The following is a 20,495-nucleotide window of genomic DNA, read 5'->3' as shown; positions in this document are numbered from 1 at the left end:
GGGGTTTCACCATGTCGGCCAGGATGGTCTTGATCTCCTGACCTCGTGATCTGTCCACCTCAGCCTCCCAAAGTGCTGGAATATCAGGCGTGAACCACCGCACCCAGTCAACAATTGACTTTTCTAAGTCAGTGGCTTCTTTCCAGTCAGCCCCAAGCTAGGCTACCCTTTGGCAAATTCACATCATTATTTCATCAAGAGCCCTTGGGAAGAAAAGTTGGAAAACCCAGCCCCCTACCTGGACACAATCCAGAGCCCATGGATTCCTGAAGAGCCCCTGTACCTATAGGAGGCAGGTGAGAAACTACGAAAACATCCTAACAATTCTAAGTGTCAGGGATCCACCATCCGGATTCTAACCTCTCCTAACGTCTGGCTTTCTTTGATTACCTCCAACAGGGGAATATATTTGAGAAGCTGGGAATTTGCTCCATGCCCAAATTTATCCGTTTTTTACATGATAGCATGAGAATTAAGAAGGACCCTGAACTTGTGGTGACCGACCTGCGTTTTGGGACGATACCCGTGAGGCTGTTCCAGCCCAAGGCAGCATCCTCCAGACCCCGGCGAGGCATCATCTTCTACCATGGAGGGGGCACAGTATTTGGGAGCCTGGGTAAGGGGCTTCCCTGTGGCTTTGCAGAGGAAGGGCCTCATCTGCATGCATAGCCTAGCTCCTGCCTCCCACAAGAACCCTTCTGCAGTAGCTTAAAGGAATCAGTTGTTGGAGATTTTTATAGCGTTAACAGCCCAGACGAAGGGCTTTGGGCTCAGGTCAGTAGATGGTGTGGCAGCCTACATGGGAAACCTTTTCTTTTCTATAATATGATAGTCTCAGTCAAGATGGGGACAGCAGTGTCACGGCGGGGCTGTCACAGAGGCTGTGGACTCCTCACAGTCATTGTACTCATAGTCATTGGCCTGCCCTGTCTCATTTACAATGATTCCCAAACCCACGTATTTCCCTCTAGCTCTGCAGTATCGCCATGGCCCAAGACCCCATCCTTGCTTGCCTGCCCCCTTGCACCCCAGCCTCCCAGCCATGGGTCTCCCTGGTTCACCTCTCGCCCCTCACATCTGGTCCCCACCTAGCAGCCAGAGGGATCTTTTAAAAATACAAGTCAGAGCTGGTCAGCCCTGCACTTAAATCTCTCCTGTGCCCTTCCATGAAACCCAAACTCCTCCCACAGCCTCGCCCGGGTCACCTGTGGTGGCCCTTACCCATTCACTCAGCTGCAGTCCCGATACGCGCCTATCTGCTGCAGACACTTCAGCTCCTTCTCACCACCATTCTCAACCTGCTGTTTCCTCAGCCTCGAAAGATACCCTTCCCGCCCCTGACATTGCATGGCTGACCACCCCTGGTTCTTTAGTTGCATCTCAACTGTCCCTCCCCAGAGTGGTCTTGCTACCAGTGGGCTGGGGGATGTCCCCAAAGGCCAGTGGGACCTCCAGCTGGTGTCCCTGCTCTTGAAACTGTTGTGAGAATGAATTCAAGGACAAGTCAGAAAACAGTGAAAATACAGAGATTTGTTGCAAAGGGAAAAGCACACACTCAAGAAAAGGGAGTGGGGTGGACTCAAGAGAGACAGGCGCGAAGAAACGCTACCTTTATGCGTTTCTTTAATCAAGGGGTGGGCTCTTCATGAACATTCTTGGAAAAAGATGAAGTTTTCTCAGCACTGTGGTGCCACCCATTTGTACACCAAATACGGTGTCCCCATAACTGTCCTGGTGCTGGTGGGTGTGTGTTTAATATGTTAATGAACACATAAGGAGGTCCTAGGAGAAACCCAGGTCCAATCCAGTGCCATGTTGGGTCCAGTGGGTCTTTGCCAGCTTGGTCCACACCCCGGCTTTTCAGGGTTTTATCAGCTTCTGCAGCTATTTCAACAGTTTCCTTTTGCTAGTCGTGTGAAACTGCTGCCTGGAATTTTCTATTCTTCTGCGACCACCCTGTATAATTTCTATCTCATTCTTTTTTTCCCCCAGAGATTTCCATCTCTTATACTTAGGGGTTGATGAGGGAGGAAGGTCTCCAGTCTTCAGTATCTACTTCCTGCTGGTTAGGGGTGTTGGCCCCGCCTAGTGTGGGCTTGGAAATTTCTGGATGCCTAGCCTATGGGTCCCAAGGTTGGGTCATCAGGAGGATCTGAATCTCAGGCAGGGATTGATCGGAATCCTGCAGGGCCATCCTTTTGACATGGAACTGTTGCAATCTATTAGGTTGGTGCGAAAGTAATTGCCGTTTTTGCCATAAAAGGCAAAAACCATTTGTGCCAACCTAGTGGAAGACATAAACTTTACAAAGAGATTAAACAAGCAAGGACCCAAGATCAGAAGTAATAAGACAGCTATTAGAGGCCCCAGGAAAGGCAGGACTCATGTCACACTTGGTAGGTATCCCTGGATGGAGTCCCATGTGGTTTCAGCAGTGAGGTTATTGAAATTATACAGCTGGATAGCCTGTTGGTAAAACTTGGAACTTGTAGTTTAGCTAATCCTGAATTGTTGATGTAAGAGCAACAGGTATGAACAATAGGTATGGTTTATTACCGCACAAACCCTTCCAAGTGGTTTATGCTCTGGTCCTGTTAGGGCCTCGTACGATGGCTTAGTAATGAGCTCAAATCCTGGGATCCAAATCCTGTAAAATCTTGGCATACCCATGAAAGTTCTAAGTTGCTTCTTTGTTTGTGGAGGTCCTGCCTTCAAGATTGTCTCCTTTCATTTGATGGACAAGGTCTGGTTCCCTGGGCTTAGAATGTGCCCTGGATATTTTACTTTACTTTAGGTTTAGAAATCTGGGCCTTGGATGAAGAGAACCTACACCCACTTTTTCCCATGAAGTTTAGGACCTGAATGCCATTCTCCTCTGAGTCCTCTTTAGTGGGACTGCATACAAGGATAACATCCACATATTAGAGTATCCCTCCCTTTCTAGCTCTAGTTCCCTTAATTCTCGTGCCAAGGGATTTCCAAACACGTGAGTCCTATCCCCAAAGCCCAGAGGCAGTGCCGTCCAGGTGTGCTGCTGGGAAATAGTAGTTCCAGGATTAGTCCACTCAAAAGCAAACAAATACTGAGATTCAGGGTGCAAAGAGAAGCAAAAGAAACCATCCATAAGATCTAATACCATGAACCAATTGGTGTTTCCCAGTATTTGGGTAAATACGATATAAAGATTTGGCACTATAGGATGTAAGGGAATTACGGTCTCATTAATGGCTTGTAAGTCTTGAACTACTGTTTGGTTTTTGGACAGGGAGGACAGGAGTATTACAAGGAGATTGACCTGGAATCAGGAGGCCATGTTTTAACAACTTCTCAATTAGAGGTTGCAGTCCTTGCCTGCCTTCTGATTTGAGAGGATATTGATCCTTGTATGGGGAATTATTTTTGTCTTTTAAAGAGATGATCACTGACTGAGCATGTATTGCTTTGCCAGGAGTTTCTTGGTTCCATACTTGTGGGTCTACTTGAGACCTTATTTTGGTGTGTGTGTGTGTCTCCTGTTTTTCTGAGGCTGGCAGAACAACAAACATTGCCAATAAGGAGAGCTTTATAGGGCTTGATAAAGTGCCTTGATTTATTGGGGTGGCTAGGAAGTCCCATCCCTGTAGGGGACTGGTGGGAAAAATTTTAGTTATAATAGTCACAAACCTCCTTGGAAGGCCTGAAAGTTTTTGCAAAAATCTCAGGATAAGGTTATGGCTGAAGGCAACCTAATCCTTACCTTGAGTAAAGAGCTTAAAGTAGGTACCAATGAAGATAGAATAGTTTATCTAAATAGCTTGTTTCCTCATGTGGTCCTAAGACTAACCTTTGATCATTCGTGGGCAAGACGGCCCTCTCTGGGGTAGGGGCGACCAGGTTAATTACCCACAGGTGTGTTGACTCAAGCCTTTGTCAATTAATCTTTACTGAATAAATACGAGTCTCGCTGGCTGGTCAGGGCCGTGGCCGCTGACTCTTTACAGCACCTTGCTTGGTGTCTGTAAGTGACTCGGACACTCAGCCGGACTGACAAAGCAGAATATCTGTGTCAGTGCGAGACCCTGACGTTGTTGAGTCAGGGTCTCGCACATCCCAATAAACGAATGGGACATTCTGGCATAACTAGAAACTCATGAGTTACTATATAGTGTCCCAGCCTGCAGCTCAGGTGTAAAGTAAAGCACTTTGATTTTGGGGTGCCATCAACACCTGTGACACTGTAGCTTTTGGAGGCTAAGGGCCCAGTATGGCTGTTTAGGAGAGAGTAACTGGCCCTTGAGTCAATTATGAAATTAATTTTTTTACCAGCCATGTCAAGAGTCACTGAGGCTCCTCAGTTGTGATGACCATGACTTTTATGGGGGCTGCCAGGAACCTCAGGCCTCTTCAGTTCTCAGTTACAGCCATTATGGCATTGGGTGTCCTTCTCTCCCTTCAGAACTCGGGGCAGTCCCTTTTCCAATGGCCCTTCCGCTTGCAGTGAGGGTAGGGTCTAGGTGGGCTCCCTGGCTGGGACAGTCATTGCTTCAGTGTCCCGGCTTTTCATACGTGAAGCAGTAGCCATTGCCTGCAGGTTTGCTGTTAGGCCTGTTTGACCCATCGGTGACGCCTCCGTCTGGGTGACCCTTGGTGTGTGGGGCACTGGTTGCAGTGTTACAATGACGGCTATCATTTGGGCCTGCTCTTCATCCCATTGTTTGCCATGCCGGGTCTTTTCAGCCTTTTCAGCCCTCTCCCTATTATTGAATATCCCAAAAGCCACATCAAGCATTTGATTAACAGGCATTTGGAGTTACAAAGACAATTTCTGTAATTTTCTCCTGATGTTGGGCACTGACTGGCTAATAAAGGGTTCTGATAAAGAGCCATGAAGGCCTATATATATGGTATTTCAGTCAATTTCTCCTGACATTTACAAAAAAGACCTAATCGCAAGATGGTATTAAAATTTAGGGTTTCATTCTCTGGCCATTGCACCCTATTTTCCAACTTATATTGGGGCCAAATGGTGTTACAGAAAGAAATGAGTTTCTTCTAAGCCCATCAAGTTTAAAATTATTCCAGTTTTTAAGAATGCGTCTCAAATGGCCTTGGCTTTTTCTTGGCATGACTTGAGAGAGAAGGGGAAAATAACAGTATGGTTCTCTCATGGATGGACTGGTCCTGGCATTTTATGAAATTCCCTTGTGATTGGCCAGCTCCATGGCCATGCCAGGGAGACAGGCATCTCAGAGGCATCCCAGTTCTCTTGGCTGGCTGCCTCAGTGTCCAGGCATCCCTGGAGCCCTACTGTCCTTGGCCTCCAGGCATCCCTGGAGTCTCAGTGTTGCTCAGGCATCCGTGGCCCCTGGGGCTTTGGAAATGGGAAGGTCGAGAAGGGCAAGCTGTGGGCCTGCAAGCTTGCCGATATCCATCTGAACATTTACCACCAGGTAAAGCTTGGGAGTAGAGATGATTCAGTAAGGCCAAAAAATAGGGACCTTGAAGGGACCCCCCCCCCCTTGGCATTCAAGAAAGCAGTATCTAAGGGGCCTATCCTGCTGTGTCTAAAGAGTTCACTAAGCTGTTGGGTGAAGTGTGAGGAAGAAGCATGAGAAGAGAAAATCACAACAGTAGGGTTTAAAGAAAGACAAGAAGGAGAAAACATTTCCCAACTAGCATCAGTGTCTTGGCACAGCTGGTCCCTTGGGAAAACAGAAGACCCTTCCCAAGAAAAAGCCATAGTGTTCCTTGAAAACCATCCATCCACTGCCTGGTATGGGTTTTTACCCTACCACCCTCATTAGCTTCATGTCAGGGAGGTCCATGGTGCCTCAAAGCTACTCAGTGTAAGGCAGGGCATGGTAGCTTATGCCTGGAATCCCAGCACTTTGGAAGGTTGAGACAGGTGGACTGCTTGAGCTCAGGAGTTCAAGACGGGCCCTGGCAACATGGTGAAACATCCCTTCTCTACAGAAAATACAAAAGTTAGCTGGGCTGGTGGGGCATGCCTGTAGTCCCAGCTACTCAGGAGGCTGAAGCTAGAGGACTGTTTGAGCCCGGGAGGCAGAGGTTGCAGTGAGCCGAGATCACACCACTGCACTCCAGCCTGGGTGACAGAGAAAGACTGTCTAAAAACAAACAAACAAACAAACAAACAAAAACCAAAACTACTCTGTGTAAGTTGAAAATTTCTCATCTCTGCTTGTCGCTCATCAGGGGGAATTGGGTTTTCCAGCCTGAGGGAGCAGTGGGGAGGCAGGCTGTAGTTAGCTCCAAGAAACAACGAAGAAAGTACTAATTCCAGAGAACAAGAGGACTCCAACTAAGGTTGGAGCGGGGCTTACCAATTGCCAGTGGTTCTTTTTTTTTTTTTTTTTTTTTTGTTTGAGACGGAGTCTCGCTCTGTCGCCCAGGCTGGAGTGCAGTGGCCGGATCTCAGCTCACTGCAAGCTCCGCCTCCCGGGTTTCACGCCATTCTCCTGCCTCAGCCTCCTGAGTAGCTGGGACTACAGGCGCCCGCCACCTCGCCTGGCTAGTTTTTTCTATTTTTAGTAGAGACGGGGTTTCACCGTATTAGCCAGGATGGTCTCGATCTCCTGACCTCGTGATCCGCCCGTCTCGGCCTCCCAAAGTGCTGGGATTACAGGCTTGAGCCACCGCGCCTGGCCTGCCAGTGGTTCTAAAATGGGAGTGATGATGTCCCTGGCTGGCTTGCCACAAAGATGACACTGCTGGGCTGGGGAAGGTTCCCAAACGCCGGTGGGACATTGACCCTCCCCAGTGTTCAGGCTCTTGACACTATCATGAGAATGAATTCAAGAACGAGTCAGAAAATGGTGAAAATACAGAGATTTATTGCAAAGGGAAAAGCAGATAGTCAAGAAAAGAGTGCAGGCAGACTCAAGAGAGACACGCGCAAGGATTTGGGGCGGCTACCTTTATAGGTTTCTTTAACCAAGGGTTGGAATATTCATGAAAATTCCTGGAAAATGGTGGCGTTTTCTCGGAACTGTGGTGGCACCCATTTGTACACCAAATATGGGTGTCCCAGAACTGCCATGGTACTAGTGGGTGTGTGCTTAGTATGCTGATGAGCATAGAAGGAGGTCCTAGGAGAGACTCAGGTCAAATCCAGTGCCATGTTGGGTCTAGTCGGTCTTAGCCAGCTTGGTTCACACCCTGGCTTTTCAGGGTTTTATCAGCCTCTAGCTTCTGCAGTCATTTCAAGTTTCCTTTTGCTCATTGTGTAAAACTGCTACCTGGAATTCTCTTGTCTTGTCTTCTCTTCTCTTCTCCCCTTCTCTCTCTCCCTTCCCTTTCCTTTCCTTTCCTTTCCTTTCCTTTCCTTTCCTTTCCTTTCCTTTCCTTTCCTTTCCTTTCCTTTCCTTTCCTTTCCTTTCCTTTCCTTTCCTTTCCTTTCCTTTCCTTTCCTTTCCTTTCCTTTCCTTTCCTTTCCTTTCCTTTCCTTTCCTTTCCTTTCCTTTCCTTTCCTTTCCTTTCCTTTCCTTTCCTTTCCTTTCCTTTCCTTTCCTTTCCTTTCCTTTCCTTTCCTTTCCTTTCTTTCTTTCTTTCTTTCTTTCTTTCTTTCTTTCTTTCTTTCTTTCCCATCCTTCTTTTCTTTCCTTTCCTTCCCTTTCCTTCCCCTTCCCCTTTCCTTTCCTTTCTTTTCTCTTTCAACAGAGTCTTACTCTGTCTCCCAGGCTGGAGTGCAGTGGCACAATCTCAGCTCACTGCAACCTCCACCTCCCCGGATTCAAGCGAGTCTCGTGCCTCAGCCTCCCAAGTAACTGGGATTACAGGCGCGTGCCACCACACCTGGATAATTTTTGTATTTTTAGTAGAGGCGGGGTTTCGCCGTGTTGGCCAAGCTGGTATCGAACTCCTGACATCAGGTGATCTGCCCCGCCTTGGCCTCCCAAAGTACTGGGATTACACGTGTGAGCCACCACACCCCGGCCTGGAATTTTCTATTCTCCTGTAACCATCCTGTGTTATTCCTGTCTTACCCTCCCGGGACATCTTATCTAAGAACTCTCCCTGCTGACTGCTGCCCCTGCCCTGCACCCCTGTCTCCACTCTTGGCGCTGACGCTGCCCTGCCCTGCACCCCTGTCTCCACCCCGGCTTCATCTTTGTTAATTTTCTTCAGGTGCTTGACACAGTCAGAGCTCATTTTGTTCTTTCATGGGTTTCCTTATTTAGTACTTGATTCCCCCCATTAAAAATGAAGAGTGCAGGAAGTTTTGTTTGTTGCTGGATCACCAGTGCCTGTTGTTTTCATTTTTTGAATTGAATGAATGAATGCACGAATAAATAGATGGATGGGGGAATAAGTGGATGAAAGGATGAGCTTGCGAATGAACAAATGGATATGGATGTATGGATGGATGCATGGACACACGCGAGAAAAATTTGCCCATAGGAAAAGGTGGGCTTCTCCGGTACATAACTTCCCCGAGATTAGGATGTACTGACACTTAGTGGTGGAAGTGACGATGGACATTCTCTTGCGGGATCTGTTGTCATGGGAACAGAACCCAGTTCCTGGCCTCATGGACCTGACAGTCACCTGAGGGAGCTGGACACTGAAGTTACTGCAGATCATGACAATACAGGTGGCATGGAGAATGACTCACAGCATCATTCCGATTTAGCTCTTCTCATCAGAGAAGTCAGATTTGAGCTGAGGCTCAATGGATGAGGAGGATCTGGCCCTTTGGAAGCTGGAGAAGAGCCTTCTAAGAGAGGGTCGGGGCTAGAGGGAGACACTTGCTTCAGGCTTTAGATTCAGTGGATGCCAAAACATTCATTCATCAAGATAAGTAATATTTTAAGGCAATGTTTAAAAAACCAAATACTAATGCAAAACAATTATGATGAACAAAATGTCAAAATGTATACACAGGCAGGACCCAACAGGGCAGAGCAAGTGTGCAAGTGAAAAGTAGAAGCCTGTGGCCGGGCACGGTGGCTCACACCTGTAATCCCAGCACTTTGGGAGGCCAAGGCTGGCAGATCACGAGGTCAGGAGATCAAGACCATCCTGGCCAACACGGTGAAACCCTGTCTGTACTAAAAATACAAAAAAATTAGCCAGGCGTGGTGGCGGGTGCCTACAGTCCCAGCTGCTCAGGAGGCTGAGGCAGGAGAATGGCATGAACTCGGGAGGCGGAGCTTGCAGTGAGCCGAGATTGCACCACCGTACCCTAGCCTGGGCGACAGAGTGAGACTCCGTCTCAAAAAAAAAAAAAAAAAAGAAAAGAAAAGTAGAAGCCTGTTTATACACACACACACACACACACACACACACACATATATATATATATTTTTTTTTTTTTGAGACAGAGTCTCGCTCTGTCGCCCGGGCTGGAGTGCAGTGGTCGGATCTCAGCTCACTGCAAGCTCTGCCTCCCGGGTTTACGCCATTCTCCTGCCTCAGCCTCCCAAGTAGCAAGGACTACAGGTGCCTGCCACCTCGCCCAGCTAGTTTTTTGTATTTTTTAGTAGAAACGGGGTTTCACCGTGTTAGCCAGGATGGTCTCGATCTCCTGACCTTGTGATCCACCCGCCTCGGCCTCCCAAAGTGCTGGGATTACAGGCTTGAGCCACCGCGCCTGGCCCTATACACATATACTTTTTAAGGACAGGGTCTTGCACTGTCACCCAGGCTGGAGTGCAGTGGCGTGATCACAGCTCACTGCAGCGTCCAACTCTTGGGCTCAAGCAATCCTCCTGCTTCAGCGTCCCAAGTAGTGGGACCACAGGCAGACACCTCCACCCCCAGGTAATTATGTATTTGTTTGTTTGTTTATTTATTTTGAGACAAGGTCTCACTCTGTTGTCCAGGCTGGAGTGCAGTGATGCAATTATGGCTCACTGCAGCCTCAACTTCCTGGGCTCAGGTGATCCTCCTGCCTCAGCCTCCTTAGTAGCTGGGACCACAGGCATATACCACCATGCCTGGCTAAGTTTTAAATTATATGTAGAGACAGGGTCTCCCTATGTTGCCAGGCTGGTCTTGAACTACTGGGCTCAAGTGATCCCCCCACCTTGGCCTTCCAAAGTGTTGAGATTACAGGAGTGAGCCACTGTGCCTGGCCTAATTATTTTTACAGAGACAGGGTCTTGCTGTATTGCCCAGCCTGGTCTCTAACTCCCAGGCTCAAGTAGTCCTCTTGCCTTGGCCTCCCGAAGTGTGGGATTACAGGTGTGAGCCACTGCACCCAGCCAAGCCTATTTAAAATTTTGATATTTTGGTCATCATGCAATTTTTTGGCATTAATTGTGATTTCTTAATTGCGTCCAAATGTTATTTTTTCTGTATGGCTGAGTGTTGTGGGGCCCCCTTGATTGTGCACCCAAGGCAGATATCTTGCCTACCTCACCCTAGTCCCGGCCCTATTGAGTCTAAGTGGAAGGGGCAGTAAGTGCAAATCTCTGAAACAGGGATGACCTGACATGCTTGGGAAAGGAGGAATGTCTGGGTTACATTGGGAAGATGACACCCAGATTGGCCCCGATCATGGCTAGCAGAGGTCTCCACTTTGGCTGGGCCTTAAAATCACCTGGGAATTTTAAAGTCATATCCACACCCAGGTCGTACCGCAGGCTAAATGGGCAGGACCCAGACATCAGCATTTTTTTTTTTTTTTTTTTTTTTGAGATGGAGTCTTGCTCTGTCACCCAGGCTGGAGTGCACTGGTGTGATCTCGGCTCACCGCAACCTCTGCCTCCCAAGTTCAAGCAATTCTTCTGCCTCAGCCTCCTGAGTAGCTGGGACTACAGGCATGTGCCACCATGCCTGGCTAATTTTTGTATTTTTAGTAGAGATGGGGTTTCACCATATTGGCCAGATTGATCTCAAACTCCTGACCTCATGATCCACCCGCCTTGGCCTCCCAAAGTGCTGGGATTACAGGCATGAGCCAGGGCATCAGTATTTTGAAACAGCTCATCAGATGACTGCAATGTGCACCCAGGACCGAGACCTACTAGCATGGAAACTTCAACTTAGGGGCTGACTGTTCCGACTCAGTTTAGACCCCTCTGTGCCTCTGGCTCCATTCAGAACCATTGTCACCTCCCTCAAAGGGCATTAATGAAGCATGTACCTACTTCAGCAACCTTCCCCATACCCTGGAATTACCTGGTATGATTTGGAAAATCCTGATGCCTGAGCTTCCACCCTAGAGATTCTGATTTAATTGGTTTGAGGTTTAGCCTGGGCCTGAGGACTTGTAAAAACTCCCTGGTACCTCTACGTATGGCTGAAGTTGAGAATGACTGAATTAGAAGTGTATTTGGCAGTGATTCTATGTCTGCCACTGTGCTAGTATGTTCTACATACTCGTATGAATGGACCTGCCTCTGAGAACTTCATATGCACCACTCTACTAATAGAAAAATCTCGTCCAACCCTTGTTTATTTCTTGATCAATATAAATATATAGTTATTATTAATATCCTAGCGCAGGCATGCCTAACTTCCCTTGGTTTTGTCCATTTCAGATCACTAAGATTGCCAGGTTCCTGGTTTCCTCCACTATAAATTAAATGTTGCAGAAACTGAGCCCCAAGGTGCACTTGAGCCCCAAAATTCAGGAGGTTGGGGACAGATGTCTGATTTGGCCTGGCTCGTTGGCTCTGCCCAGGCAGAGGAGGCAAGGACAGAAACAGAGAGGATGCCACACCCTACACCAAGATTGTCAGCTGGCTCTTCCTGGGGGCTGTGATGAGATGGTCTGGGTCCTACTCATGGGCTGCTGCTCTGACTGTTTTTGTCTTGCAGATTGTTACCATGGCCTGTGCAATTATCTGGCCCGGGAGACTGACTCTGTACTTCTGATGATTGGGTGAGTTGCTGGAGACAGATGGTAGGTTCAACAGGGGTGAGAGGAGATAGGGTAAGTTCATGGGTGATTTGTAGATCAGAGAGGCCTTAACTCCCAAGAGACAACTCTTGGACACGCATCCACAGAGACGGGTGCGGCAGTGCTCGAAAGAGCAAAAACCTGGAAACAACCCTCATGTCCATGAACAGGGGCATGCATGAATAAACCACACTATAGCAACTGTTAGATTACATAGCCATGAAGATATAGAATGTTCCATAGCTATTTAAATAAATGAACTAGAAAGGTGTACCATATTGCAAATGAATCTTAGTAGTATAAAACTAAGTTAAACATTTTCAAAAAATTACATAAAGCCTGATACTCATTTTGCAAAGGTAAAAACATCAAAACCAAAAGAATACTTCTGAGGAATACACATAGACACAATAAGATAATGTAACATAGAAAGAAAAAAATGATAGATACAGGATTCAGGGTAACCATTCATTAAGTTGGGGGAGAAGCAAAATGGCATGATGGTGGGTTTGGTGAAGGTGATGGTCAAGATTCTAGCTGTTGTTTGGGGTGATGGCTCTGCAGGTGCTTATTGCATTGTTAAAAACCAACTAAGCTTCTGATCCTGCAGGAACTAGTGTTGAGAGTGTCTCAAGATACAACCCTGGTCCTATAAAAACAAAAGGGAGATGGGGGCATCTTTAGAGTGGATGGAGGGGGCAGTAAGGGCTACTCACTAGGATTCTGGTTCTTGGCCCAAGAGATCTCACATCACTGGGAAAGAGTTTAGAGAAGGCCAGTGAGAGAAATTGAAATCTGCCTTTTTAGATTCTGCCTCTACAATGGACCTCCTCAAACCTTAGCTGCCCATAGGCTTTGGTAGACAGAATAACTGTGTGACTTAAACAAAGTCACTTAACATCTCTGGTCCTCTCTGATGAGATTGAGGAAGCCAGTACTTTCTAGTATTCATCAACATACCTCCCAGGTGGCTTACCATTGTGTCTGAAATTGCACCATTACAGTCTATGTCACCAAAGACCTTTGTGATAATAAAAACATCCCTTGAACAGGTAGCACATAAAGGTATCAATAAGCACCTGCATTAATACATTGTAGAAAATTCCTTAGGATACCATTATCCCAGATACTTAGACCCGGTGCATGGGCCAGGGCAGTTTTGATAGAGTGGCTGATGGAGCTGCATGCACAGATAAGGGCTTCTAGGAGGCTGCAGGGAGACAGCAGCTGGGAGGAGACTCCCTGAGACACACTGAAGGAAGGGAGATGTCTAAGGCCTGGTTGGGACTCCCTGCCCGAGGTCTTGGGGAAGATGGGTCTTTTGATCTTTGGTTCTGCAAAGCCTTCACCTCTGGGTGAGTTTCTTAGTTTGGGCTGCTATAACAAATTACCATAGATGGGGTAGCTTAAACAAAACTTGATTTCTCACAGTTTTGGAGGCTACAAGTCCAGGATCAGGGTGTCAGCATGGTTAGGCTCTGGTGAAGACCCTTTTCCAGACTGTAGACTGCCAGCTTCTCCTTATATCCTAACATGGCAGAAAGAGAAGCCAGAGAGCTCTCTAAAGCCTCCTTCACAAGGGCACTAATCCCATTTATGAGGGCTCCACCCTCATGACCTGATCGCTTTCCTAAGGCCCCACTTCCTAATACCCTCACATTGCAGTGTAGGATTTCAACACAGGAATTTTAGGGGGACATACACATTCAATCTATCACAGTGAGCAAGAGAGGAGTGCAGGGAGGCACAGGAGAATTTCTGCCTCTTTCTGGCAGGTCAGAGATTTTGCCCATAGAAAGCACCTAATATTTGTTATCCCCTTCATCATGTTGGAGTCATATGTTCAACATTTAGTGAGGAGTATTCATTTCTAGAAATGGGAAAATGAAAGCTGAGGTTTGTACTCACTGCTACCAGGTGCAGGGGCTACCTCCCTGCAAGGACCCTCTGAGAAGCATGTGTTTTGCCTGAGCTTAAATGGGAACCTGCTTTGATAACATTGATAGATTTATCAATATATTGACCATCTAGGAAATGGGCAATAAGATTACTGGGCGATAATTGTTTCCTAGATGGGTACTATATTATGCTGCAATCAATCAAATCCTATTTTGAAAGATGAGGTGTTAAATTAACTTTTAAAGGAAACAAAATTCAAGGTCTAAGGGAAGGCAGTGGTTTTCAGACTGGTTCTTTTGAGCCCTAGGGTTCCCTGTGATGTCTTAGAGGCAGCTATGGAAGTCAAAAAAGAAGGAGAAAGAATGAGAGCTTATGTTGCTTACCCTTGGGCAAAACCAGAACAATTGCATTTGTTTATTTTATACAGTGGGGTTCTTGCATCATTTTTTTCTTCTAAGAAAAAAAATAATTTTGTTGTTCTAAGTTGAAAGCCACTAGTCTAAGATGTTATTTTTCCTTATGAGCTTCTTCCAAATTTAATGTGATAATTAAAATATACCTTTTTGATGTTTTCTTTTCTTTTTCTTTTTTTTTTTTTTTGAGATGGAGTCTCGCTCTGTCTCCCAGGCTGGAGTGCAGTGGCACAATCGTGGCTCACTGCAACCTCCGCCTCCCAGGTTCAAGCGATTCTCCTGCCTCAGCCTCCCGAGTGCCTGGGATTACAGGCTCCCGCCACCATACCCTGCTAATTTTTGTATTTTTAGTAGAGATGGGGTTTCCTCATTTTGGCTAGGCTGGTCTTGAACTCCTGAGGTTGAGTGATCCTCGGCCTCCCAAAGTGCTAGGATTGTGGGCGTGAGCCACCACCCAGCCTGGATGTTTTCAATGATAGATTGTAAGAATAGAAAAGATGATTAGCAACAACTTCAACTTAACATTTAAGAGAACAATTGTTTAGATAAACTCTCTGTTCCAATCAGTTAAGCCAAACTATTTCTATTTTTTTATTCCTTTCTATTATCTTAATCTCAATTTATGCATTAATTAGCTTGTTCATTACTGTATTTAAAAGCTCATTTTAAAGTTCCTTTTCTTTGCCCTTGAATTTCTTTGAGGAGACATACTTTGGAAACCAAACCTCAGGATACTTAAGACCAACCCCCTAGTGTTCTTCACCAGCCACTGGCACCTGGGTCTTCTGCAGCTTGAGCTGTGGATTTCCGGGCTAGCTTTCCGTCTCTACACTGCACCTTCAGTTTCACTCCCTGCCCCTCTCACCTCCCACACTGGAGTGCAGTGGTGTAATCACAGCTCACTGCTGCCTTAACCTTCTGGGCTCAAGCAGTCCTCCTGCTTCAGCCTCCTGGGTAGCTGAGACTACAGATGTGTGCCACCATGCATGCCTAGCCAATTTTTTTAAATTAGATTTTTTGTTTTTGAGATAGAGTCTTGTTCTGTCACCCAGATTGGAGTGCAGTGGCATGATCTAGGCTCACGGCAAGCTCTGCCTCCCGGGTTCAGGCCTCTCTCCTGCCTCAGTCTCCTGAGTAGCTGGGACTACAGGTGCCTGCCTCCACGCCTGGCTAATTTTTTGTATTTTGTTTAGTAGAGACGGGGTTTCACCGTGTTAGCCAGGATGATCTCGATCTCCTGACCTCGTGATCTGCCTGCCTCAGCCTCCCAAAGAGTTGGGATTACAGGCGTGAGACACCGCGCCCGGCCTAGATTTTTTATTAAAAAAAAAATTCTGCCTGACAGTAACTTTCTCTTGACTTTAACTTTAGTGTTCTCTCTCCCTTTCTCTACAGACAGGCAGTGGGATTGGTAGTGGTTTCATTTGACTTTTTTTTTCAGCCATTGCTGGTTGTTTTGCTCCCAAAGCAAATAGCTTCAATGAAAACAAAGTTGCATCACCTCATATGGAGTTTATGGGAAGCTGACAGGGCACAGGTTTGGAGTGAAGAATCCTGGCCTTTATGACTCTAGGCAGGTTCCTCACATGCTCATAGGAAGACAATGGGGATGAAATCCTTACTTCATAGGCTTATTCTGAGGATTTAATCAGACACAGTCTTGTAAGGGGGTTGAGGATTCTGTTGAAACAGCTCCCTAGCAACACTGTCCACACTGGTGTCCTGTTGCTCCCTGTTTTCCTTTTAGGTACCGCAAGGTTCCTGACCACCATTCCCCTGCCCTTTTCCAAGACTGCATGAATGCCTCCATTCACTTCCTGAAGGCCCTGGAAACCTATGGGGTGGACCCTTCCAGGGTTGTGGTCTGTGGAGACAGCATCGGAGGTGCAGTGGTGGCTGCCATCACCCAGGCTTTGGTGGGCAGATCAGATCTTCCCCGGATTCGGGCTCAGGTTCTGATTTACCCATTTGTCCAGGCATTCTGTCTGCAGTTGCCGTCCTATCAGCAGAACCAGAACGTCCCATTTCTTTCCCGGAAGTTCTTGGTGACTTCTGTGTGTAACTATCTGGCCATTGACCTCTCCTGGCGTGATGCCATCTTGAATGGCACTTGTGTACCCCCAGATGTCTGGAGGAAGTACGAGAAGTGGCTCAGCCCTGACAACATCCCCAAGAAATTTAAGAACAGAGGCTACCAACCCTGGTCTCCCGGCCCTTTTAATGAAGCTGCCTATTTAGAAGCCAAACATATGCTGGATGTAGAAAATTCACCCCTGATAGCAGATGATGAGGTCATTGCTCAACTGCCTGAGTCTTTCCTGGTGAGCTGTGAGAATGACATACTCCGTGATGACAGCTTGCTCTATAAGAAGCGCTTGGAGGACCAGGGGGTCCGCGTGACATGGTACCACCTAGAGGATGGTTTTCACGGATCCGTTATCTTTTTTGATAAGAAGGCGCTCTTTTTCCCATGCTCCCTGAAGATTGTGAATGCTGTAGTCAGTTATGTAAAGGGCATATGATGGTAACCCTGGGCCCCGAGGAGGCGGGGACAAGTATGGACTCTACCAGAAACTGGGTGCTTTAGTGAGTTCTATTTTATTGACTAAAGAGGTGCTACATCAATGCTTGGGTCAGCTGGGAAGGGTGAGAAGTAAGCTAAGAGTCTTGCTTAGTATTCAAGAAAATCCAAACTGTGTCTGTTTCCTTCCAGCACTAACAATGTCCAGTGCTGGATCTAGCAACAGTCTCTAACATTCCCACTCAGGTGAAATAAATATCAAAAGGAGAACAAAATGCCTTTAAAAATTTCTCAAAGCCCCAACATATAAGATCTGTGCAGAATAAATGCCAACAACTGGTCATACCATCAGTGGTGAATCTATATCCATGATGACAAAGCATAGCTGGAGGGGGCATCTAATTGTTCTTGCGGTCAAAGGTCACTGGGTCAAATCTCGACTTTGATTGGCTCCACTTGGTCTGAGAAATGCTGTCGCAATGAAATTCTACCCTTGACACAGCCACCCTTGGGCTGGACTAAATGAAGATCTCAGAGGGGATTATGGGAAAGAGAGAGACAGGGAAAGACGCAAGAGGAAAGGAACAGAATAAAAGGGTGGGCTCTGGGGAGCTGTGAGCTTTGCCTGGGCTCAAGTCTTTAACCTGAGTTCCAACTGGGTACTAGCAGGCAGGTTCACCAAGTTAGGGATGTCTTGGGAACCTCTGAATGCCATCTGGAATATGGAAACTGCATTTCCAAAGGGAGTAAGGTGCTAGCCTGTTTTCTTCGATGAGCTTGTATATTGTTCTCACTTTTTTTTTGAGACAGACTCTCACACTGTTGCCTAGGTTGGAGTGCAGTGGCACAAGCTTGGCTCACTGCAACCTCTGCCTCCTGGGTTCAAGTGATTCTCCCGCCTCAGCCTCCTGAGTGGCGGGGATTACAGGTGCACACCACCAAGTCTGACTAACTTTTGTATTTTTTAGTAGAGATGGGGTTTCACCATGTTGACCAGGCTGGTCTCAAACTCCTGACATTGGGATCCACCTGCCTTGGCCTCCCAAAGTGCTGGGATTACAGGCGTGAGCCGCCACACCCGACTGTTCTCACTTTTATAAAGAACCATGCCATTGTTTAGCCATGCCAATTTCTCTGCTCACAGAGAAAAGGAAGGGAATCTTTGTATTGCATGTTGGAGGTGACCCACACTAGTTTTTGCTTGGGCCCATGTTTGCTAGATATACCTGTAATACCCCTGGGCCTCAGTGCTGTCAGTCTCACCAAAGTCCCACCCAAATGCTGAAGCTGGAGGCTTTCCCAACCACAGCCTCAGTGGGTACCAACGACCTCACCTATGACCAATGGAGGAGGGGGTCCTACAGGTGTCTTGGTTCTTTGCAAAAAGAGCAGGCATCCACACAGGCAATTTGAGTTGGGCCCCTGGGGGCATGAGCAGACATTGTGGCTAATGAATTAGTGTAAGCAGCTTTGATGGAAGGGTGTGTTAATTATCTATTGGTGTGTAACAATATTACCACAAACATGGTGGCTTAAAACAATACACGTTTATTAGCTCACAGTTTCTGTGGGTCAGGAGCCAGAACACAGTTAACTGGGTCATTGGCTTAGTCAGGGGCTGGGTTGGCAGGCTCCTGCTGGGCTACAATCAAGGTATTGGGGCTGTGGTCTTCTGAGACTCAACTGGGGAAGGATCTACTCTCAAGCTTGGTCAGGTTGTTGGCAGAATTCAATTCCTTGTGATTATAGACTGAGGACTTCAGTTTCTTGCAAGCTGTGGTCAGAGGTCAATCTCAGCTTCTAGAGGTTACCCACAGTGTCTTGACACATGAAATTCTCCAAATGACTGCAAGGGAGAGACAGACTCCAGCAAGATAGCTACTAGAACTAATGTAAGGTAATCACAAACACATATCACGTACATGCCATCACCTTTGCCATATGCTATTGGTTAGAAGTAAGTCATAAGCCTTGTCCACACAAGGGGATTACATAAGGGTATGACCACTGGGGGGTGGGGCCCATGAGGCCACCTTAGAGTATGTCCTCCACAGAAGGCCTCACCAGAAGGTGCTGGGAAGAACAGTCAACCCAACTTCTCAGCCTGAGAAACTCAGCATGGTCTGTAACCATTGGCCTGACCTGGAGCTGGTGACCAATGGTTCCCCCAGTAGAGTCCTCTCATCTTTCCCCAACTCTCCCTTCTCCCACTCCCATTACTCCCATTTGGCCTTCCCTGGGTGGAGTAATTTGCACTTTCCTCTAAGCTATTCCCAGCATATTTTTATGACATAAGCTCTATGTACTTGTATAAGGTAGGGTCCAATCAGGGGAAAGAAACCATATCAGCAGTCTTCTTCTTTTCTCTTGAAAGTCTTTATCAGCCTCTAAGTACAATCAAATTTTCAAAAGACATGCTCTACCTCTGAGAACCTAGCTAAAACTTATATCCAGGAACACTTATAAGAAATTGTGAACACAGAAGTCACTAGACACTAGTTATGAATTGACTCCAATCTTGAGGACAGTGTTTCTGTGGCTTTCCCAGTCAAAGTGGGGGCTTTCTGTAGTCAGGTGACAAATGAAGTCTTGCCTCAAGTCCAACTCACACTGGGCCCAATTTTTCCACAAACATGTATTCATTATATCTCTAGTGGCTCAGTGTATCATTGAAATAGACATATATGGAAACTGGCAGAATCCTACATTGGCTCTATGATTAAAGAGATGTGGGTCATTATGGCAGGAAGAACTATGTGAAAGGCCCTGGAACTTCCCCTCCCTACTAAGATAATAAGCCAGAAGCAGTGCTGCACCCCACAGGGAACTGCAGAGATTCATACCACCCTAGAAGACTTCAAAAAAAGCACCTATCACACCCTGATCTAATTCAGCAGTTTGAAATGTGCAGAAGTCTGATCTATCTTGGAGAATGCATATGAGTGATTCTAAAATTACTCATGCAATGATTTCGACTGCAGCTGTTCTTCCAGCTGTAGCATCATATTGGAACAAGTAAACACAGCTCCTGGCACTTGGTAAGCAGTTACTGACCTGGCAGGCGCCTTTTGTTCCATACCAGTTTGCAAGGAATATCAGAAGCCGCCTGCCTTTATCTGGAACTGGTAACAGTATACCTTTACAGTCCTGCCTCAGGGCGATGCCAATACTGCTTTCTGCTCTAATATAGTCCTTAGAAATTGTAATTGCTTTGATAGTCCAGAAAGCATCATGATAATCCATTATGTTGATGGCATTATGCTTATTCGATCTGTTAGGCAGGAAGTAGCATGTAGTTTAGAATACCTTAGGAAGACATATGCAAAGTGAAAGAAACTCCAAAACAATTAAGGGACAGCCACATCAGTGAAGTTTCTGGTAGTTCAGTGATGTGGAGAATGTTGAAATATTTGTTCCAAGGTGAAAGACAGGTTGCTGCACTTGTGCCATCTACAAAGAAAAATGTACAATGCTTGTTAGGGCTTTTGGATTTTGAAGGCAACATATAGCACATTTGTGCCAGCTATTTCCATCCAGCTAGAAAATTCCTCATAGCCTGCCTGCCTACCTGCCTGCCTGCCTTCAGGGAACAGAGTGGGAAACAGAGCAAGTGGGGACCAGAGCAAGAGAAGGCTCTGTAGCAAGCTCAGGCTGTTATAGAAGCTGCTCTGCCCACTTGGGAACCCTAACATTGACTGGATTACTGGCATACTATTAATGCCAGCCAGCCAGTACATTCATTAGAGGCACTGTCAACCTGTGCCCTCCAGTGGATATAGGCTCCACTTAGTGAATCCCAAAATTGTAAACAGTG

General features: G+C 46.7%; 1 protein-coding gene across 1 annotated transcript; it reads left to right on the top strand.

The window, feature by feature from the left end:
• Window positions 1–399: 399 nt before the first annotated feature.
• On the top strand, window positions 400–17,022 carry LOC105473181 (arylacetamide deacetylase like 4). Its single transcript, XM_071072460.1, has 3 exons — window positions 400–616; window positions 11,767–11,830; window positions 15,908–17,022. The coding sequence occupies exons 1-3, from the start codon at window positions 433–435 to the stop codon at window positions 16,680–16,682; spliced, it is 1,023 nt and encodes a 340-aa protein (XP_070928561.1). The 5' UTR covers window positions 400–432; the 3' UTR covers window positions 16,683–17,022.
• The last annotated feature ends 3,473 nt before the right edge of the window (window positions 17,023–20,495 follow it).

This window comes from Macaca nemestrina, chromosome 1, assembly GCF_043159975.1.
Source record: "Macaca nemestrina isolate mMacNem1 chromosome 1, mMacNem.hap1, whole genome shotgun sequence".
NCBI lineage: Eukaryota > Metazoa > Chordata > Mammalia > Primates > Cercopithecidae > Macaca > Macaca nemestrina.
The sequence above is the reverse complement of the archived record's forward strand: the minus strand, read 5'-3'. Positions and strand labels throughout refer to the sequence as shown.